At 36.7% G+C, this 22,746-nt stretch overlaps 1 protein-coding gene across 1 annotated transcript; it reads left to right on the top strand.

Annotated features, from left to right (window-relative positions):
- Positions 15,976–22,440, top strand: LOC18790720 (replication factor C subunit 3). Its single transcript, XM_007222152.2, has 11 exons — positions 15,976–16,252; positions 16,329–16,439; positions 16,983–17,015; positions 17,472–17,640; positions 17,967–18,148; positions 18,272–18,408; positions 18,543–18,641; positions 20,083–20,152; positions 20,345–20,419; positions 21,142–21,187; positions 22,051–22,440. The coding sequence occupies exons 1-11, from the start codon at positions 16,169–16,171 to the stop codon at positions 22,107–22,109; spliced, it is 1,065 nt and encodes a 354-aa protein (XP_007222214.1). The 5' UTR covers positions 15,976–16,168; the 3' UTR covers positions 22,110–22,440.

The raw sequence follows: 22,746 nt of genomic DNA on the forward strand, positions 1-22,746 counted from the left end.
AGACGCAGTTTTCCTCGGTTATGCGAAAAATAGTAGTGCCAATAGATTCCTGGTGATTAACTCTGAAGTAAAGGAAGTTGCAAACAACACAATTATGGAAGCAAGAGATGCTACATTCTTTGAAGATATTTTCCCGTACAAGACAAGAATTTCTAAGGAAGTACAAATAAGTGAAAAGCCTTCTAGCTCAACTACGATTGAAAATTTAGAATCTCAAGAACTTAGAAGAAGCAAAAGAGCGAGAGTTGAGAAGAACTTTGGAGATGATTTCTATACTTTTCTAGTAGAAGGAGATCCCACAACTTATAAGGAAGCTGTTATGTCTGTGGATGCACCATTCTGGAAAGAGGCTATAAATGATGAGTTTCAATCTATAATTCAAAATAACACGTGGATGTTAACGAATTTGCCTGCTGGAAATAAAGCAATAGGGTGCAAGTGGGTGTTTAGGAAAAAGTTGAAACCTGATGGAAGTATTGATAAGTACAAAGCGAGATTGGTAGCTAAGGGTTTTACACAAAAGAAAGGGATAGATTATTTTGATACCTACTCACCTGTTTCCAGGATTACCACCATAAGGACCTTGATAGCTTTAGCATCTGTGCATAATTTAGTGATTCATCAAATGGATGTGAAGACAGCATTTCTAAATGGAGACTTAGATGAAGAGATCTATATGGAGCAACCCGAAGGATTCATAGTTAAGGGCCAAGAACACAAGGTGTGCAAGTTGGTTAAATCATTATATGGCTTAAAGCAAGCTCCTAAGCAATGGCATGAGAAATTTGACAATGTGATTCTAGATTATGATTTTAAGTTTAATGGTCATGACAAATGCGTTTACTATAAAGAGAATAATGGAGAACACGTAATCTTGTGCCTATATGTTGATGACATTTTGATCTTTGGGACGAATTTAAAGATTGTGAATGATGTGAAGTCATACTTATCTAGGAATTTTGACATGAAAGATATGGGAGAAGCACATGTAATCTTAGGAATGAAAATTGAGAAGACGACACAAGGAATCTCTCTAAGTCAATCTAGTACTATTGAGAAGATGTTGAAGAAGTTCAATTACTTTGAGTGTAAGCCCACACCAACACCTTATGATCCCAATGTTCATTTAAAGAAAAATCAAGGTGAACCGTTTTCTCAGCTGAAGTACTCCCAGAGGATAGGTTCTTTGTTGTATATTGCAAATAAGACTAGACCAGACATTGCTTATGCTGTTGGAAGGTTAAGTAGGTATACACATAACCCAAGCAAAGAACATTGGAATGCTTTGGAAAGAGTTTTCAAGTACCTAAGAGGAACAATAGATTATTCACTGTGCTATAAAGGATTTCCAAATGTAGTAGAGGGATATAGTGATGCAAATTGGATAACTGACAATGAAGAAGTAAAGTCTACTAGTGGTTACATTTTCTTATTAGGTGGAACTGCAATTTCATGGGGTTCGAAGAAGCAAACAATTATTTCTAGAAGTACTATGGAGTCTGAACTCATAGCTTTGGATACTACTTGCACTGAGGCTGAATGGATTAAGAGTTTATTAATGGATATGCCTCTGGTGGAGAAACCATTGCCTGCTTTATCTATTCATTGTGACTGCAAGGCTACAATAGACTTGGTGAAACAATCTCACACAAATAGGAAAATGAACAGACACATACATGTGAGATATAAATCTATGAAGAGTCTATTAAGTAAGAACATTGTGTCTTTGGAGTATGTGAAGTCGGAGAACAACATTGCTGACCAATTGACTAAAGGTCTTTCTAGGAGCAGAGTCTTAGAAATGTCGAGGGGGATGGGCTTAAGCCCATAAGGGAGTCACCTAGGGAGGTAACCCAACTTCTGTGATTGGCGATCCCATGAAGGAAGTTCAATGGGTAGAAACAATCCATACTGCGTGACTCATTGAGCACTGTTTATATCATGTGGAGGCATCCCAGAGATGTCCTCATGCTCATCCCTATGACATCAGTGCTATATAATGTGACGTTAGGAAGGGAGTTATCCATGAATGAGTTTCGAGGCGGGCAATCTCCCGCAGGGTGCAGGTCACATGTACTCTTGGAGAACTCACCTAAGTGAGAGACGTCGTGAGGCCGCGACTGTGAGAATTGGGCTATTCTCTAGCAACTCTCATGAGAATCAAGATTAGCGCATGGCCATAAATAGCACTACCCCGCTTCCAAGCCTCAACCAATACTATGTGTGGGATATGTTGAAGTTTGGTCAAAGGTGCCGAGTTCAATACTGTGTACACTTAGGTTCCTCAAATGGAAACTATCATCACTAAGTGAAGGTTCAAGCCCGGAAGGCACCTACACCTATTGCATAGTATTATGTTGCCCATATGTATATTTTCTTTATATTTTACAATTTTAAAATTTTAAAACCCTTTGTGGGGGATTGTTATTATTTGAAAGGATTTTAAATTTTAAAACGTTTTTATTTTCTGTTTTAATTTTTGGTTGGTTTCCTTTATTTATTATAAGAGTTACAAATTGTTTAATTTTCAGTTTTTATTTTCTATTCATTGCCACCAACTTTTATGGTTAAATGTGTTTGGAGGTTACGAGTTTTGGATGCCTATAAAAGGCCACTCCTCCTTCACATTTCATATACCACAATCAGATTTCTCTATTCTCATACTTTCACATATTCCATACTTTCTATATTATTTTTGGGCAACGGTTCTGTGGCTTGGAGTTTTCTATCTGACTGTGAACATGCTCATAGCGGATCTTAAGCTTGTGTATTGGGGTCGTATCTTGGAGTCTTGTAGACCGTCATTACCTGCACGTAGGGAGGCTACAAAGGCTTTAGGACAGCGTCTTTGACGTGCTTTCACTATACCAGGCTTGCTTTCTTAATCTTAACTTGTTTTATTTATTTGTTTACTTGGCTCTTTATTTTACTTTACTGTTTAATATTTATTTTATATATTATTTATATCTAAAATCTTTGAATAAGAATTTTATAAAAAGGGAAAAACCACTATTTTAATAACACAAAGCGCTCAAGTACAATGATCATTTGCTCCTTTGAAGACATGTCACATGATTCATCAACAAGAATGGCAAATAAGGAATCACCAATATCCATGATGATTTTATTGATGATTCCAATTGAAATAGCACTTGCAATGTCCTTCTGGATATTAGGTGATGTCAACTTCAAATTTTTAGGAGCATCTTTTAGCGTGACAGCTTTTATATCATCGTTGAAACGACATAACCATCATAAAAATAAGCCCTTGTTATAAAACTATCCTGCTAACACCAACTGATGCACCCAAACGAGTTCGATAATCAATTCGATCTTGGTCTGAGTGTTTTAATATAACTGTTTCAATATGTTGCTTTTGGTTCGATAAGACCTCACAACTTCTCCAAGCTTTATTCGGTCCTGCCACATTAGTTTGTAGTCTATCTTTTTCTTCCAATTTGAAAATCCAACACCAACAAAAGATTCATTACCATATTGGTCTCCAATATCATCTAATAAACCATCTTGGTTGCTTCAAGTGTTTGTTGGATGTTCTTAGTCTCGCTAGGAGAGTCATGCCGGTTAGCAGCTAGTTTTTGTCCTTGATGTCATTGGACTAGATTTGGGGAAACTATGGCGGTTGAAATGGGTTATAGAAAAGTTATTTCGTGAGTAATTCTCCCCACATCCTTTCACCTTTTCAGTTGGCTTAGGTCATTGAGGAAGTTTTACCCATGTTTGCCATATTGTTATTAGAATGGCTCCTTACAGTTTGTGTCCTTTGTACTCTTTATTTATATTAATCTAATAAAATTCTATCACCTTTTTATGAAAAAAGATAACATTTGAAATAGTGTAGCTCTACTTCTTGAGATTTTGAATAGCCTTATCCTCAAATTCTAATTTTTCAGTAGGCTCGTTTGTAGCAATGGTCCCTCAACTATACTCAAAGTTACATTTTGATCACTCAACTCCAAAAATAGTTATAGAGGTCACTCAATTAGGTGTTGTGTTGCACCATTAGTCCTTCTGTCAAACTCTGTTAAATTTTTTGTCAAAAGTTAGGGTAAATTCAGAAATTCATCCACAACCCTCCCCTTCCTCCGCAACCCTCCATTGCCGCAACCCAATCCTTGCTTGGGTGATGGGTTCAACAGTGTACATCTGGTATGAATCCAATTGGCAAAGCCTAATTCCGACAAAATTAATAACCAAAATTTCTATAGAGCAAAAGTCATTTCTTTGACTCTGAAGTTTATTCTTCTACAATAGAAATTATAAAACCCATACAATAACACAATAGAAACCCTTTGCCAGTAACATCTTCATAGCTGGAATAGATCTTCCCTACTAAATTCGATCTAGCATAAATGAACCACAACAGATTGAACAGGCTTTAAGCATGGTTTAGGGACTTTTTCAAATTCCATATAGGGACTTTTGAATCCCCCCCTAGCTTCCTACTTCTGTTTTCGACACCTAATAGAGGATTAGTTTCGCTTTCAGTTAGAGAGGGCAAGGGAGAGAGAGAGACCTCCTATCAGATAACAATATGGAAATTATAAAAAAGAAACATGTGAACGAGATATGAAAAAACTGGCATCACCTGGGGCAACTGTTGTGGAGGAAGGGGAGGGTTATCGATGAATTTTCAAATTTACCCTCACTTTTGACAGAAAATTTAATAGAGTTTGACGGAAGGACTAATGGTGCAACACATCACCTAATTAAGTGACCTCTATAACTATTTTTTGGAGTTGAGTGACCAAAATGTAACTCCGAGTATAGTTGAGGGACCATTACTACAAATAACAAGTTTGAATTGATATCATTTATTTATCTTGAATGATAAATTTCTACTTAAGTTGGACATTTGTTTTATTCTTTGTGTTTTTGATTTAAAGATGAAAGTGAGTCTTGAGCACACCAGGACATCACATAGAGTAAGGTTGGCTCTATGTGAGAGAGGAAAACCACATGGACACGGCTCCTTTTGGATAGATCGTCAAACAATTTACCCATATAGCTATTATCGCGAGGGTGAAATACAATCCATTACATGTGGATTTAAAAAAATAAAATTTGTCACATAATAGGAAGGGGCCTAATTCTTCACTTCTGGCTTGGGCGCTCAAAAACTCAAGGTCAGTTAGAACACATTCTCTCTCTTTAATCTATTTTTGCATAAGGAAATTTGAAATTGAATGCAAATGAGAGGGCTTACTGCCCTAACTAACTGGCCTAACCCATAATACGCCTCTCTTTTTTGTTTAATGTGAAATGCTTAAACACGTAATATTGATTAATCTAGTCAAAGGAAAATCTCATGTAGTGGCCCTAAATCGTCGTCATACACAACGAAAATTGAGATCAAAACAACCACTCTCGGTAACCTCAAGTCTCTGTTTTTGGAGCTGAATTTTGAAAGTTCCAATGGCCACCGTCAACACTATTTGTTGGATTTTATTCATCATCCTCAATGGAACAAACGCCTAGAGTCCTCACCTTCATTGGAACACTATGCGTGGTGGATCTACATCAGAAATATATCAGCTACCGCGAGCTTTTGATGGATTCTGCAACCTTTTCGGGGGATTTTAACTTCGACCCAGGTATGAAAGGAAAAAAAAACAAGGCTCGACCTGCCCTGCCCCGCCAAGTCTGTCTAGCCTTGGCACACCAACCTCATATGTGAGCCCATCTAGACTGGTAATGTTTAATATTGGGTCATGCAAATAAGATATCACATATGCAAAGTACTTATCATGAGAGCGTAGGCCAAGCATTTTACGACTCTTCGATCCAAAGAGTTCTACAAGCTCGCTCATGTGGCTGCACCCAGCCCAGACGAATAGGCAAAAGTGTTTCTTGCTTGCTGCTTCCATGGCAAAAAAAAACCGTCCTTCAACAACTGATGATCTACGTCCATTTTTTTAGAGATTGGTTGAGCTACCATCTCACCCTTTAACAACACTCTTGCTGGGTCAAATAAATATAGTTATTTCGCCACCCAAAAATGGAACAAATTATTAAGAATAGAAGCACATTGATGGGAATTAATCCACCAAACACCATGTGTCTCCGTTTATTTAAGAAGAAGCAACTAACTACAACAATGGCACAATCCTTCTGATAAGAGAATCGATAATGTCCACTTACCTCATGCTCTGTGGGTCCCTATAGAATGGTGATGTTTAATATTGAGTCATGCAAATAAGATATAACTTATGCAAATTACTTACCATGAGGGCGTTGGTCGACTCCTCGATCCAAATAGTTTTACAAGCTAGCAAAAACAATTGCGCCTGACCTGAGAAAATGGGCAAAAGTATTGCTTGCTTGCTGCTTCTATGACATAATAAACCATCATTGAATAACTGATGAACTATGTCCATTTATGTGGACATTAGTTAAGTAACCATCTCACCCTTTAATAACCCTTAGTGGGGTGAAACAAATTTAGTTGTTTCGCCATCCAAAAATGTAACAAATTGTCGAGATCAGAAATGCCTTGTTGGTGGTAATTACAGTTTTGAAGACTACTTTGAACTTGATGGGAATCTATCCATCATACACTAAGTGTCTCCATTTATTTGAGGAGTGGGCAACTCACCACAACAATGACAACACCTTTTCATATAGGAATCGATCATGTCCATCTATCTCATGCTCTATGGGTTTTTCTAGAATGGTGATGTTTAATATTGAGTCATGCAAATAAGTTATAACTTACGTAGAGTACTTACAGTGAGAGGGGTAGGCCAAGCCGTTTACGACTCCTTAATCCAAAGAGTTGTACAAGGTTGCTCATGTGGTTGTGCCTGGCCCAGCCCAATGCACAAAAGTATTGTTTACTTACTACTTCCATGGCATAACTAATTGTCCCTTAAAAGATGAAGTTCATTTCCTGGCCTTTTACCATTCATAATAGAGTTTTACTTGATCTTGATGATAAAATAAGTAGTAATATTTTGTCAAGTCTCCTAAAACATGAAGTTCATTTCCTCTCAGTCCAAAGGCATGCAATTTCCATATATAACCTTTTTACTAAGAAATCTGGTTACTTCTAAAGTGACTTGCTTAATTGAGCTATGATTGATGTGATTTGCTTCACATTACTAAGAAATTTGGTTGCTTCTAAAGCGACTTGCTTAATTAATCTTTGGGTGATGTGATTTGTTTCGCATGTCTTTTATAAATAAAATAAAAATAAAAATAGAACTTGTTAGAATATAGACGGGAATGTTCTCTTATACTGATCGTTTCAACACTGAGTACTTGGTTGTTTGCCCATATCAAGTTAAGTGTATAAAATAGTATGGTACAGTAGTCTGTAATCAAAGATTTCATGGTTAATTAGCATAGTTAGTTGAATTTAAATGTTACAATTATATCAAGCTAAGTAGGAGCATCAACTTATTCTTTTAATATCGATCTATTTTCCTCATTTAATTTCAACTATGAGATTTCTCTCTACTCCTAGTTGCTTTTAAGATGTCTGACTATGGCTTATTAGGAACATCAACTTCTATGTTGCAAGATGAATTGAAGAAAGTGAAAGAAGGTAAATGCTACAATTTACCTGAATGACAGAGAATAAAGTTGGGAGATAAACGTAAAGAAAGTTTAAGACAAATCATACAAGAAGAGAATGGGAAGAATATAGCTAGAACAAAATATTTATTGGCAACTATGCCAGAAGTTCTTCATAAGCATAGGGAGATGCTTTTGAAGGCGGCGATTATGACGTAAGTCCCTAATGCAACTACCCCACCCCAAAGTCCACTTCCATCACCCATGTTCTCTGAGAAAAAGCAAACACCTCTCCCGGACATTAATCTTCTGAAAATCGAAAAAATATTGCCAAAAATCATTACTTAAAAGTTTACCTTAAAATAGAAAGTTCAAAGCCAATAGTCCAAACTCCTATTTTGAACATCAGAAGATCCTTTAAAATCATGATTCCATTGATTTTTTTTTTCAAATTGGTAATGCGTTTGTGTCACAAATGTTTCTACTTTTCAAGTAAATTTAAAAGATGATACATTTGGTTACCACTTCTATATATTTCTTACCAAAAAGGATCTTACCTGCCTTACTTCAATGCGAGAACTTACAATAACTTGTATCATTTGATATGTGAGGTAAACAAACACTACATGATATTTCCTTGGGTATAATTGTATTGTACTTTTGTAACGATTTAGCTTTACTTAGGCAATTATATGATCATATGAAGGATGAAGGTCTACCTGAGGTATTTGGCTTTATCAACCCTGCCATTTTATCTTGAGGTTAGAAATTGAAGGAAACATGTTTAGAAGTTTAATCCTATGGTCATTAAGCTACAAATAACAAGAATTGTACATTCTAAGGAGCAGAACTGAATCTTTTCATTCGTTTGAGCTTCAAAAAATCCATTTAGCCAAGTATCTTTAGAGGCTTAGTCTAGTTTATGCGCAACAATGAAAATTCTAGAGAAAAGATGAGACTTTACCCTTGAAGCTCTCTTAGATGCTTTCTAAGTTTTCACCTTTTATTTTTTTTATTTTTTATTTTTATATTTTAAAAAGCCTTCTTCCTTACTTAGTCCCCACATATTCTTCACATAGAGGTATTAAAGATGATACCCTCCACTTCATGCACACCAAACATAATGCATAGGTGAATAAGATGACCAAGAGGAGGTGACGTGCTAGCCTTCTCCTCTTAGGACCAATTTTTGCACATGGTGGATAGTGGATTTCTCCTCTCTCAACATTACTCCTAATTTCTTAGGAGGCTTAGAGAGAAAATGGTCGAAGTGTGCTTATATAGTCCACACAAAAGACTTGGTAAACCATTTTGGTCAAATGAGTTGACTTTGACTTTGATGGTTGACTTTCAACGTCTTATCTTTTCATTTGTTCCTATTATTACATTTATCGGTGAGCTATCCGTAGGTTCCAATTAGTGAGGCAGCGGGTATGTATGATTCCTTCAAACTATGTGTGAATTAGATCCCATTATTTAATTCTCCCTATTAGCGAAGGCTAATTGAAATTGGACCTTATAGGGCTTCCGCAAGTCATAAGTGACACCTAGCAGCATGTCATGGCTACTCAAGCTAAGTAGAAAAGTGAAGAATTTATTCAAGTTGGAATTGCCGTGCAATTGAGTCCTTCTCTAGTACAGTGCTCCTAATTCATATTATCAGAGTATGGATGCTTTTGTCCAAACCCTAATACGAATTTTACACTTATATGATTACAATGCTCATGTCTAAAAAATTCATATCTAATCATATCTACTACTTTGCAAACATTTCCCAATCCATATCTTTCTAGCATTCTTTCTCCTTACTGTGAGCAGAGATCCCTTGTTATTCATTCTCTTCCCTTTGTGAGTTCATTGAGAATCCCAATAACACCTTTAAGTCATATCTATTGACATGACCGCATAGTGCTTCCAAAGACAAATGACTTACCCACAAGACAACTATGATGTCTCATGTCTAAGGACTAATTTGCACTATTACTACTGTAAGGGTCTTTTTGTTCAAGCAACTTGACGATTGGGCTTGGAATGCCATAAAGAGAGGATGGATAAAGTCGCCTATGTGCCTGAGTTCGAGAACTAGGCCCCAAAAGTGTTTTGAAAGGTTCGTAGAGCCTTAGAAAACACTTTGGTTTCCTTCACCAATAAATCAAATGATTATGATATATTATAAATATTTTAGCTTGGCTTGATAAGCTTGTGGCATGGGAGCTGAGCATTCATGAGTTTAGCATACAAGAGAGAAGACTTGGATTTCCTATGAGAAACAGAGGTTTAAAGCAAGGGGAGAGGGAATTTTGGGAGGATTTGTTGAGGGAAATGAGGAAAAGATGAAGGTGGAAGAATGGGTGGCTTGAGCAAATCTTCCAATGGCTTGACAAAAGCTTCGTCACGCTATTGAGTGTTTTGCCAGAAGAGAAAAGGGGAAGAAATAGAATAACAGAGCTCGAAATTGAAGGGTTCTAGTAATGAGAGAGGATGTTTGCTCTCTCTAGATGTGGTTATGGGGGAGAGGGAGAGAGAGAGAGAAGATGGAGGAACACAGCTTGAAATTGAAGCTTTCAGCAATGAGTAAACATGTTGCTTACTCTGGATGAATTGTTTTCACTGGGTAGAAGGTGTCTCCTTTTATAGGCGCTGGAAGCCCCCAACTTTATCAAGTCTTCTTCTCCATTTTTCTTCACTTTCTTCCATTCAATCCTCTTTAGTGAAATCTCCCCAACCCAAGCACATAGAAGTAGAGCTTTTTGGAGTTCCTTAACTTTCCTGTTGCTGGACTCCTCCATCTAGGTGAGGTGCTTCTTGCTTTTCCTTCTTGCAGAGGAAAGAATGGGTATGGGTGCTGGTCCAAAAGGTGATTTACTTCTATCAGCACATGGGTTTGCTTGGGTTTCACAATAGTTTGGCTTCGATCTGGTTTTAATTGGGATATGGGATATTTTCAAAGATGCTGGATATTTTATAAGGTGTTGGTTTGTTGGTGTTATGTTTCCAGTGGCTTATGAGTTTGCTTTGATTTCGTCAAGCTGCTGGAAGCAACCTATTTGCTTTGTTTTTTTTTACAAGGTGCTAGATGTTTTGGCTGATATGGGATTTTCCCAAGTGTTGCAGGTCATTGGATATTTTCCTAAGGTATTGGGTTTTCTCTCTCATACTTATCCATATGTTTTGGCTCAAGAAATTGGCTTGAGTTTTGCCCAAGCAGCCCAAAACTTCCACTCCTTGGACCATCAAAAGGGCTTTGTGAATTCTCGCAACCATCCATACCACAACCCGCTCAACAAGCCCCAGACATTTGCATGGCTTGGACCCACTTAAGCTTGTAGTGTGGCTTGGTGCCAAGATAAAGGTTTTCCGCTTAGCGTTGCATGTTATTGTAATGAACTATGGCCGGGCCAAATGACACTCGACGGGATAATAATGGAGGGTTCATAGAGCCAGTACATTTTACTAGCTTGTTACGACCTTTCTGCATGGCATGTTGCGTATTTACTTGCCATGGCATGTGTGCAAGTGCATATGACGAACTCTTGCGTACCCAAGTTGGGTTTCTTCCAAATTAGGTGTCATACTAGGCTAGAAATAAATTTAGGCCCATCCTTGGATTTTGTGGGCCTCAACAAGAACTTATGAGTTCTAGTTTGACATGTGAATAAGACTTCCATCCTAGAAATCGTAGTTTGATCGTGTTAAGTGTAATTATCTCTCTAAGCACCTAACACACTTATGTTAGTGTCTCTACACCTAATGACTTAAGACTAGTCATTCTCCCAATCGAGCATATATAGTATGTACCAGTCTTTGCAGATGACCAATGCCCAATTGATAATCCTATGATCGGGAACATTTAGGAAATGATGTGGAAGTATGGTAGGTCTCCTTATATCCAATCTCATTGCATAGCTCTCATATTATTTTATATTCCAAGGACTGTTGTTTTACTATTATGATTATAGACCAAATATCATGGTTGAAAACAATGATCCTACCCATAAATAATGGTGAAATATTCACAAAGTAACATTATATATTTTGCTTTATGGCATATTTTCAATAAAAATGCATTTTGAAATTACTTCAAAGAGTTGTTTAAACTTGGGACTACTGTAATTTAGGTGGACTCTTGGGTTGCATCCAGGGCAAGATAAATAGTGCTTATAATAATAGGTTATTGTTCCCTTCTCTGTGGATGAGGCCAAGATGGCAGTCATGCAACTTGGTTCCTTTAAAGCTCTAGGCCTTGATAGATTTCCTAACTTGTTCTATCACCCCATTTGGGAGACATTCCAGATGTCCATTAATGATATGGTGGCTTTGTTTTTCTCTGTGAATGACAGTATGAAGTCCCTGAACTGCACTAATATTGTGCCAATCCCAAATGTTCCAAATTCGAAAATAGTGGCTCAATTCCGCCATATCAGTCTGTGCATCATTTCTTACTAGATATTGTCTAAGCTCATGGCCTACTCTCCTTTGCAACCTTATTAGCCATCATTAAAATACTTTTGTCCTAAGCAAAAAAATCTAAGACAATATTCTTTAGCACATGAGGCATTTCACTACCTCCAATTAAAGAAGTCTAAAAAAGTTTGTGAATTAGGATTGAAGCTAGGTTTGGCTTTGACTGTTGGTGGGTTGCTTTGGTCATGCAATATGTGAGGACGATCTCCTTTTCGATGATTTTGAATGGTGCTCCTTGGTACTCATTTACCACTTCGTGGGACTTGAGGCAAGGAGATCCCTTCTTCTCGTATCTTTTCCTTCTAGTTTTTGAAGTCCTTTCTCTCAATATTATTCATGCTTCTCACAGACGTTTGGTGTAGTGTATTAAGTTGAACAAATATTTCCCAGGCCTATCCTATATACTTTTTTTTGCAGAACCTCTAGAATTGCCTTACTCTTAAAGATATCCTCAAGAGATATTGAGTGGCTTCAGGGAAGGCTATCAATTATAAAAAATCGGGTCTCTATTTTTCCGCCCAATATCCCCTATATACAAAAATGGCATGTGGAAATATCTTCAGCATCTCGGTTACTAACATTCCTAGTAATTACCTTGGTCTTCCCACTTTCTGATGGCAATCTAGATGGATGCATTGGCTTATGTATGGGATAGAATTAACACAAAAAATTTCCATATGGAAGTTAGATTTTCTGTCACAAGCAGGCATAGAGGTGTTCATCAAATCACTTGCCTTAGCGGTTCGTATATACCCTGTGTTCTGCTTACTCATGCCTTCTACCCTTTGGTGGGGAAACACTAAGGGTAAAATTCACTAATTTTCGTGGAGTAAACTGTGCATGGCAAAAGTAGGGGGAATGAGGTTCAGGGAGCTTCATGCTTTCAACAAGGCCTTTCTTGCCAAGCAGTGCTGGAGGATTATATGCAACCCCAATGCCCTTTGGGTCCTATTTGGGGGTAGTGCAAAGACACCCAACCTGAGCGCCTTTTTGACAATGCGAATGGCCAAGTTTAGAGCTGGAAGGAGATTCGCGGCCGGGTTTGGGGCTGTTGAAAATCACAGCCGAGTTTTTCGAGGCAATCGGGTCTACTGAACGTCTTGGAGCTTCAGCTAGATTTACAGTCCCACAGTTGCGGCTGGAATTGGAGTTGAGGAGTTGCGACTGGGGTGTGGAGTTGCAGGGCTGTGGTTGGGATTTGGATTGGCAGAGCTTGGAGGCTGGGGTTGTTGAAATATGCGGCCGAATTTCTAGAGGATTACGGCCGGGCTGTGGTGGCTGGAGTTTTGCGAGAGGCCCCTAGAGAAGAAGGTTGGGTTGTGCTTGAGCGAGGCCGGATGTGCCCAAAGGAAGTGCGGCCGGGTTTTTGGGCAATGGAGCTATGACCTGATTTTTGGGCAAAGGAGCCGCGACCGGGTTTTTGGGCAAAGGAGTTGCAGTCGAGTCTTTTTGGTTTGGAGTGTTAGAATTGTTGTGGCTGGAGTGTTTCGGTTTGGGGAGGTTTTTATAGCTGCCTACTATATATATATATATATAAAAGATTAAAATGTTTAAACAATAGAACCCAAGTGGCTACCTCTACCCACCCACACACACACACACACACACACACACACACACACACACACACACATATATATTAATAAATGAATACAAAGATTAAATGAGGTTCCTCGGCGGACCAATTTTAGAACTCCAGGAATTCAAATGTCATGAAGGGTATCCTTATACCATTCCAATGAACCGGAGGTTCAAGCCCAAGACACCAATTCGAGCCCAAGATTTTCGGAGGATTATATGCTTGTGGTTGAGGCCTCACAAGGGAAGAAATCAAGGAGGTTGATGACGATTCAAAATTTTCCAAAACGAGAGAAAATCAAGCAACCATAATATCTCCGTTGACGTGATCCACGGATTTAGGGGGGCCTCAAAAGGAAAGAAATTTTAAAAGAGCTAACATTTGGCCATTCAATGGCCAGCCCATAGGCCAATGGATGCCTATATAAACATCACCAAATGAAGGCAAAAGACACAACATCAGACAGACAAACCTACTTTCGTCTTGCACTTTTCTTTTCCTAGACTTCAGATTTTACTTTTCAAGCACCTAGTGTAGCGAGTTCTTCCTTTTTCTAGTGTAAGTTTAAATTCTTGTTCAATTTATATTTTCTTGTCATTTAAATTCAAGTTTATTTCCATTGCTTTGCTTTTCATTGTTATTGCACTTCAATTAAGTTTAATTTCAAGTTTAATTTATTTTATCGTTCTTATCGCTTTTATTTCGTTCTTGTTTTACTTATCGCTCCGCACTCAAACCCAAATTTGTGGCTTGGTGGTGGTAGGCCTCGCACTCAAAAGAAGAAAGACCAAAAGTTCCTTCCGTCGGCCACCTTGGCCGAAAAGAGGGAAACAAGTCCAAATTCTTAAGGCCCGATATTTTCTTGATTGATGTCTAGTGAAAGCAACGAAAAGGGCTAATGGACGTGGAACAACCTTCTATTGGGTCGAGAAATCATTGAGCAGGGATCTCTCTGGCAAATTGGGAATGAAAGACAGGTGGGGGTATGGAATGATTGTTGGTTGAATACTGGTTCTCATAAAAATGTCCTCATCTAGACGTCTAATTGTTTCTCCCCAAATGGTCAGCAACCTAATTAATGAAGACACTAGATCTTGGAACATTTCACATGTCGAACCATCTATTCCGGTGTGCGAGTAAGCTGTGATAAAATCTATGCCTACTAGTTCTCCTAATACAGTTGATCGCCTTGTGTGGCCAACTATGAAGTCTAGCTCCTACATTGTCAAGTTGGGATATCATGCTACTATTTATTGTAGTCAGTGTCATCATTGTGATGAAGCCAATAACTTCCATGTGGTGTTTGATGTGATTTGGAAGATTATTTGGGGTGCACGACATTTCGTTTTTAGATCTTTTAAAAGGTTATCAGTGGGTTTATTCTCATATGGGGTGTTATTTGGTTATATTTTTCCTGCTTTTATTGGCTTGTTTTGTTTTTGTGTCACTTTGTTTTGGCTGGGTGGTGTTGCTCTCCTGTTTTGGGGCTGTTCTTGCTCTTTTTCTGAGTTTTTTTTTTGCTTTTTAATGAAAGTATCTTTTGACCAAAAAATAGAAGAGGTCAAAATTATAGCTTTTGCAGTTTGAAAGAAATTTTTGAAAAGTAGCCAAATTTCGAACATGTTAAAGACTTATAACATTTTTTTTTTCCTCATTTCTAGAATTTTAACCATTAGAGGGTAGTTTGAGCACTATTTGAAAGGTCTCGAGAGGGTTTCGAGTGGCTACATTTCTACATCTTGAAAGAAAAGGCTAAAAATCCTATGTGAAGAAAAGGAGAGTATGTTCTGCAAATTTTCAAAAGTCTTAATTAGGGTGGTCCAACGAGTGAAAAATGGTTATTTCTTCAAAGAGTGCTGTTATTTCCACCCTTGTTTTATTTCTCGACTCACCTTATCTTTCCGCCGATTATGTAAATTTGAAAAATCACAATTCTATCTTTTCACCCATCATTATTCCTATAATGCCTTTTAATTATTAATTCAAGCAAATTCTCTTTGCTAATAATCATTAGTAGTTGAGATATGGAGAGGATTAAGTTGTGTTTGACAGACTGGATAAATGTTTTAGTCTAATATTTTGATTTTCTAAATCTTTTAGTTTTTTATGCTCTGCCATGTAGCTTTTGAGAATATTCTGGATAAATGTTTGAAAGAGAAAGGTGTACATTTGAAGGGCAATTTTATATTGTGTCCATTTGTGCGTGAAAATAGAAAAGTAAAACGAATAGAAACAACACCTTGCAAACTCAAGAAAAGAAAGAAAATAATTGAACGGTTGAACATGAAATAAATTTGAGTTTATGTTTTTTCCCTAAGTCCTTAGAAGTCATTATATAAAATGGTAAATTTGTCTTTAAAATTTTAAAGATAAGATAAGTGAGAAAATAAGAGAAAGGTAGAAAATAGCAGCACGCGTTCCAAATTTGGTGAGATTTTAAGCTAATAATTGTATGTGCCATTGGATTAATCCAACGGTGCGATTAACCTGCGCAGAATGCAATTTCGCGCCACTATTGCTCGCTGCTTGTTTCAGAGATTTTTGCTTTGGCCTGACTTCTCTACGCGACCCAGAAAGTGAAGATTGAAGAAGATGCTGTGGGTGGACAAGTACAGACCCAAAACCCTAGACCAGGCGATGGTCCACCAAGACATCGCTCAAAACCTCAAGAAACTCGTACAACTCTACCCTCTCTCGTGGATTTTATTTTCCAATTTCTCGGATTTCAAATCCCTAATATCTTCTAGTGCAGGTTGCAGAGCAGGATTGCCCCCATTTGCTCTTTTACGGCCCTTCTGGCTCTGGCAAGAAAACCCTAATCATCGCCCTTCTTCGACAGATTTTCGGTCCCAGCGCCGATAAGGTCCCCCTCTTCTCACACTTTTTCTTTTTCTTTTAATATTTTTTGGGGTTCAAATTATTTATGTGTGTGTATTTTGACTCTGGTCCTTTGTTCCGCTACTGAGAAGATGTTTGAAGGAAGAGAGAAGAGAACAAAATCTTTTCTTTTGTGTCTTCTTTTTCACCTTTTTGCAGTTTGTTTTGGTATTAAAAAAAGAACTAATAGAACCTGAAAAAAAAAAAACTACAAGGAAAAATGCTTTAGCTCTTTACCTGTACGGTGACATTCTCCTGACAAGTCTAGCAGAATTTGACAAGTGTGCATTTTTTTTTTTCTCAATAAGTCAAAACATGCAAATTGTGGTTAGCTTGTAAGGATTGGAATGGCTCCTTGCATCTAACAAAGCTAGAGCATATGCAAATGTCTCGAACTAATTAAACTAGCATTTAATGTAGGAATTGTGATATTTTCTGTATTTTTTTCACAAGAATCCCCTCAGCCTGGCGTTTGAAATTTTGTACATTGTGATGACGTTTGAGAAATTCTTCTGATTGTGGTTGGCAGGTGAAGGTGGAAAATAGGACATGGAAAGTTGATGTAAGTTTCATCCACTTTTGTATTGATGCGATTAATCATGGATGCTATAGAAATTGTTGTTTATATGTCATTTAGGTGATGCTATGTTGATTTCTGACTTATTGGTAATTACTGTTGATGTTTTGCCAATTTATAGAACATGCTAAAGCATTACGTTTCTAAATCATTACACATCTGATTAATTGTTTTTTAATGCAAGTTCAACTTTACCCTCTGTCTGATTCATTTTCTTAACTTTTTCAAATACCCCCGAATTGGTTTTTATTTTAATGCTCACTTTATTTCAAGACATTTTGGCCTTTTTAACTTATACAACAATTATTTATGTTTATGAAAGATTCTTTTTTCTTCTAATATCTCCTTGTTCAACTTAAAACCATTGGTTCCATGAATTTCCTTTGATTTTATTTTCTTGTGTTCCATTTGAACTAGAATTTTCCTATGGTTTATTTTCAGGCTGGAAGTAGAACCATTGATATAGAGCTGACTACATTATCAAGCACAAACCATATTGAACTGAACCCCAGTGATGCAGGTTTTCAGGACAGATATATTGTTCAAGAGATAATTAAAGAAATGGCTAAAAATAGACCCATTGACACAAAAGGGAAAAAGGGATATAAAAGTAAGTTTAAATAAGTTTAATTGCTTATCTTTAATGAATATACACTTATCCACTGTATACGCTTACAAGTATTTCTTTGGTACCTTCACTTTAACGTAGGCAGCTGGTTTTCTTCAGTTGAATGAATTGCTTGTTTATCTTATGGTTATTTATGTTGTTTATCATCCTTTTCACAGTTCTGCGAGATAGGATTTTTTTTTTTCCTCTCTTGCGGCCCATGCTAAAACAATAATTAAATGGAAAAAATGCAGTTGGATGATCAAGTAGTTTGGTGTTTCAGTCTTTAATATTTATTTGCTGATACCATGTCCTTTTAACAATGTCAGTCTTAGTGCTGAATGAAGTCGACAAACTTTCTAGAGAAGCTCAGCATTCTCTTCGAAGAACTATGGAGAAGTATAGTGCTTATTGCCGGCTAATACTATGCTGTAACAGTTCTTCAAAGGTTACTGAAGCAATCCGGTCCCGGTGTCTAAATGTGCGAATAAATGCGCCAACAGAAGAGCAGGTTGAATTTTCTGGCTTGCAATTTTTAGAATTGGTTGTGGGAAATAAAAATTATAAAATATGTACACTTCCATTGTAAATTATGCCTCATGCAATGATTTCATCTGAAATTTTCTTGTGGCAGATTGTTAAGGTATTGGAGTTCATTGGAAAGAAGGAAGGGCTGCAACTTCCTTCTGGATTTCCTGCTCGTATAGCGGAAAAATCAAATAGGAGCTTAAGGAGAGCTATATTGTCATTCGAAACTTGTCATGTTCAACAGTTAAGTGCCATAGTTCTTATTGGTCATCAGATGCATGAAACAGTTCTTTTCCTTCATTTTCTTCTGTGCACCATGTAGACAGAAGAGGTCCTGATAGCTATGGTCTTTCTGTGAACCACTGATGTGGTTGTAGGTATCCCTTTACAAGTAATCAAGCAATACCCCCAATGGACTGGGAGGAATATGTTTCTGAAATTGCATCTGATATAATGAAGGAGCAGAGCCCAAAAAGGTTGGACTTTCTTAATCCTTAAGTTTTGGACTCTATTGCAGCATTTGTATCTGTGGTTTGAAAGTTTTCTGGTTCAATTATTGATGGAACTCAAGAAAACACCCTAAATTGTTGAAGGCCATAGGCAGACCTATTTGTCTTGTGGAAGCTGGTCCACAATCAATTTTCCTTTTCAATTTTCATTTGTCATTTTTATTTGACAATATTTCTAAATAAACTTCTTTCTATTGGTTGAGTCTTTAACAACAAGAATTCTCCCTTTTCCACCATAGGTGGATATTTCCTTAATTAGTATGCTGATAACCAAATTCACTCACATTTTCAATATTTTTGTTCGTTCGTCAACTAAAAGAAGAAAAACCAATGTGGGTTGGCTGCATCTCTTGGATTTTTTTTCTGCCTGTTTGGAGTTTTTATTTGCCTCTTTGCCAAATTCACAAAGTATTACTTTATTATTCTTTATTGCTTGCAGATGTTATACTTTGTGTAACATTCTTCTTTCCATGTTACCGTACCACCTTCGGTGCATCATGCTTGTAGTACTTCTCCTTTTATCCATAAAATATTTTATTTTGTCACATATCCCTTGCCTTTGTGGTATCTTGATCATGTATTATCCATCCTCCCCTCCTTTGCAACATTTCATTGATGGTCCATCTGCTATTAGATGTTTATCAGTCTCACTCGCTTATCTTCAACTAAACTAAGAAACAAATTGTGGTTTCTCTTGCTGGAATTGAAGCAGAATAAATCCACATAGCCTGATGTGACATAATTATAATGCATCCAGAAGTTTGATGTGTTGTTGCATTAATCTTGGAAAACATACTCATTCACCTGTCCGGTTTTGTGTCCAATCTCCCATGATCTTTCAATTTCTTTTGGGTCATCTACAATTGTATATTAAGAAAGTAAGGTCATGCTCACAAAAACAGCATAAAATTAAAAATATAGACCAAAAGGAATAACTTAGAAATATAAAAAAGGAATAACTTAGAAGAGAAAAGATGATCAAGCCGGGTGAAATTCATGGCCGTATGTTTGCTACTATCTAGCATAAAATAGAACGTGTTTGTAAGAACATACCCTTCTTTTATTAAGTGCCACATTTTTGTAACTTTTGAAATAATTGGATTAGAGTACACAGTTTATCATAATCCTCCCACCTAGATCAGTAGTTGCTTGAAAATAGGGACCAGCAGGCCCTTGTTGACTGTAATGCCATTATATTACGTGAAAGGATTTGACAAATTCCATATTGTTATTGTGGTAGAAGATTCGCTGTTCAATTTATGTGATGTCTAAAGTCTGACGTTTTTTCTTATATTTTTGTAACCATATTTACAATAATGCCGTAAGATGGATGATTCCTGGCTTCTTATTTTCAATCTTCTAGTATTTCTTTTTACTTTCTAATCAAACATTGTTCATTTTTCTTAAGGCTTTACCAGGTGCGGCAAAAGTTGTATGAGCTACTTCTTAATTGTATTCCTCCAGAGATCATCTTGAAGGTACAAATATTTTCCTTTATTATTGTGTTCTACAATTTTTTGCCCCACCTTATTTGTTTTAGGCTTTATCAAGTGTGGCAAAAGTTGTATGAACTACTTCTTATTTGTATTCCTGCAGGCTAATTCTCAAGAGTTCCCCTTTATTTTTGTTTTCCCAATTTGATTTGAACCTTATATTTTCTGTTGTCTCAGAGGCTGCTTTTTGAATTATTGAAGAAATTGGATGCTGAGTTGAAGCATGAGGTCTGCCATTGGGCTGCATACTACGTAAGTATATAATCATTTTCCATGTTAGCAGTCTTGATTCCTACAGTAGTTCCTTTTGCACAATGCGGTTAGATCAGGTTGCATATTTTTTCTCTCTTACGATCTCTGATTCTTGTGAACTTGCAGTCTCTTGTGCTGCAAATAAGAATCATTAGCATACCATGGCTAAAAACTTATCATTAGCATACTGACCTCATTACATCAGGTCACAAGTCAATCATATTCCCTAAGCCTATCATTTCATATCACTATGTCTTAATAGTCATTTCCCTTCAAGTTTTAGGTATCGCCCATGTGCTTTACATATGTTGGTAAATGATGATACAAAAATGCAGTCGAGGTATTTATGGTTGATTCTATTATAAGGCAGTAGAATTGGTGGAGGTAATCTGGTCATAAATTCTGATGTCATTAGATTGTACTGGGAGCTAAGTTGTGGTCGTGTTATATATCTTTCTCCCAGAGACCACAGTTTATTGAACAAATTACATAAAGAGATTGAGGTTGGTGAGTTACACAGTACACCAGGGATATTGCAACATCCTCTTTTGTCCTCTAAATACAATGAAGGCATTAACTTGAGTGGCAGACTCGCAGGTTTATTGTTGGCAGAGTAGTGTTGCTTGCGGTTCAGCTTTGGAATAGCATAGCAAAATTGGGATTTGATGTATCTAATGTACTATTCAAGTATCTTTACATTGCAGTTTCCTTTTTGTTCACAGGAACACAGGATGCGTCTTGGGCAGAAAGCCATATTTCACCTCGAAGGTACTTTTATCTATCCAGATGCTGTGTGAGATAATGATGAGTAGTATTAGGAAACCTTGACTAGTCTTATAAAACCTTCACATGGCAAAAGCAACAACTCATTACATAAGGTTTCGACTATCTTATGTATATGTATGGTAGATATTGTAGATCAGGTAGCACTTAGTAATGTTGGGTACTTTTATAGCTTGTTTGATTTTGTTTTTGTTTGGTTTAAAAAAATATATATTATAAATTAGAATAAAAAGGGAAGAGAAGATTAGAAGAAAGAATGAAGAAGATCTGAGAGAGGCGAATAAGAGAGAACGAATAATAGATAAAACAAGAACAGAGTAATTATTATTTGTTTTTACTTTTTATTTAAACAAGTTTATCTATTGTTCCTCCTGTTTTTCTTCTTCATATCTCTCGTGTCTTTCATGTTTCTCCTCACCTTCTCCTTTTTTCTCTCTCCTTAGTTAAACAGAAAACAAAACAAAACAAATGCTACCAAACAGGCTTTTCGTTATCTGTACATGTACCCAAAATGTTGCTAGCCATTTGTTTGCGTAGCCATTTAGGCATAGGCAATCAGCAAGAGAAACGACCGTATAATACTTTCCTGGCAAAGTTATTTTTCCGTCATCAGGATTTATTTAGTTTTAGTAATTACAGCTTCCTGTTTAGCATATGCTCTTCAAGCAGTTATAATGGCATTAGTAACATGCAAATTTAACATCAGACTCCCTTTTTGATTAAAATCGTCACAGTCAAGGTGGTTTAGAAAGATCCTTTTTCTATGTTTTTGGGGATTGTGCTCGAAGTTGCCTTTTGAGATGGTCTCAGCTCTCTAATGGAGTTTCTTGCAATGATTCTTTTTACAGCGTTCGTGGCCAAGTTCATGAGCATCTATAAGGCTTTCCTCATTGCAGCTTTTGGCTGAACACAAGACTTAACTTGATTGCCATTGATCTGAAATGTTTTTGTTGAACATGATGGCAATGAATTGTGTACTTGGTTTTAGTATTTATGGTCTCACTAGAAGCATGTCATTGAAGATGTTTATCATCCCAACCAGCATCCTGTAGTACGGTTTGTTTGTTTGGTTTTTTTTTTTTTTTTTGGGTATGTGGAATGATTTTGCCCTATGAAAATATATGACGTGTAGCATTTTCATTTCCAGAAACGCAAATAACTAGTTCTATTCAACCCCTCCAAAAAAAAAATAGTTCTATTTTATGAAAAATAAATGTCAAATTTTTCATTTGTTGTTATTATGTATTTTATGAGCCCTTGTATAATTTATTATCAATGATTTTTTTTAATGATTTTGTTACTATCGAGATGAAGAGGGGTTTTCCACTCCAAAAAAAATTATCACAAACTACTCATAAAAATGTAAGGATTTAATTGCAAGGGAACATGCATGGTAACTTTCTTGAGTGCCAATGCACTATTATTTTTATAAGTAAAGATTAGTTTTAACTTTTATGTTAAAATAAAAGTAACTTATTATTTAATTTTTATGGGTGCCGAACGAGGATAACAAACAAGTTGTGTTATGGTTTAGTTATCCGACA

Source organism: Prunus persica, chromosome G1, assembly GCF_000346465.2.
Source record: "Prunus persica cultivar Lovell chromosome G1, Prunus_persica_NCBIv2, whole genome shotgun sequence".
In the NCBI taxonomy this organism is placed as follows: Eukaryota; Viridiplantae; Streptophyta; class Magnoliopsida; order Rosales; family Rosaceae; genus Prunus; species Prunus persica.

Bases quoted from the DNA above. Each gene is read 5' to 3' on its own strand.
- LOC18790720 (XM_007222152.2), top strand. From the start codon at position 16,169: ATGCTGTGGGTGGACAAGTACAGACCCAAAACCCTAGACCAGGCGATG. The intron at 17,641-17,966 runs GTAAGTTTAAAT...TAACAATGTCAG, and splicing joins AGGGAAAAAGGGATATAAAA to TCTTAGTGCTGAATGAAGTC. The intron at 21,188-22,050 runs GTACTTTTATCT...TTCTTTTTACAG, and splicing joins AGCCATATTTCACCTCGAAG to CGTTCGTGGCCAAGTTCATG.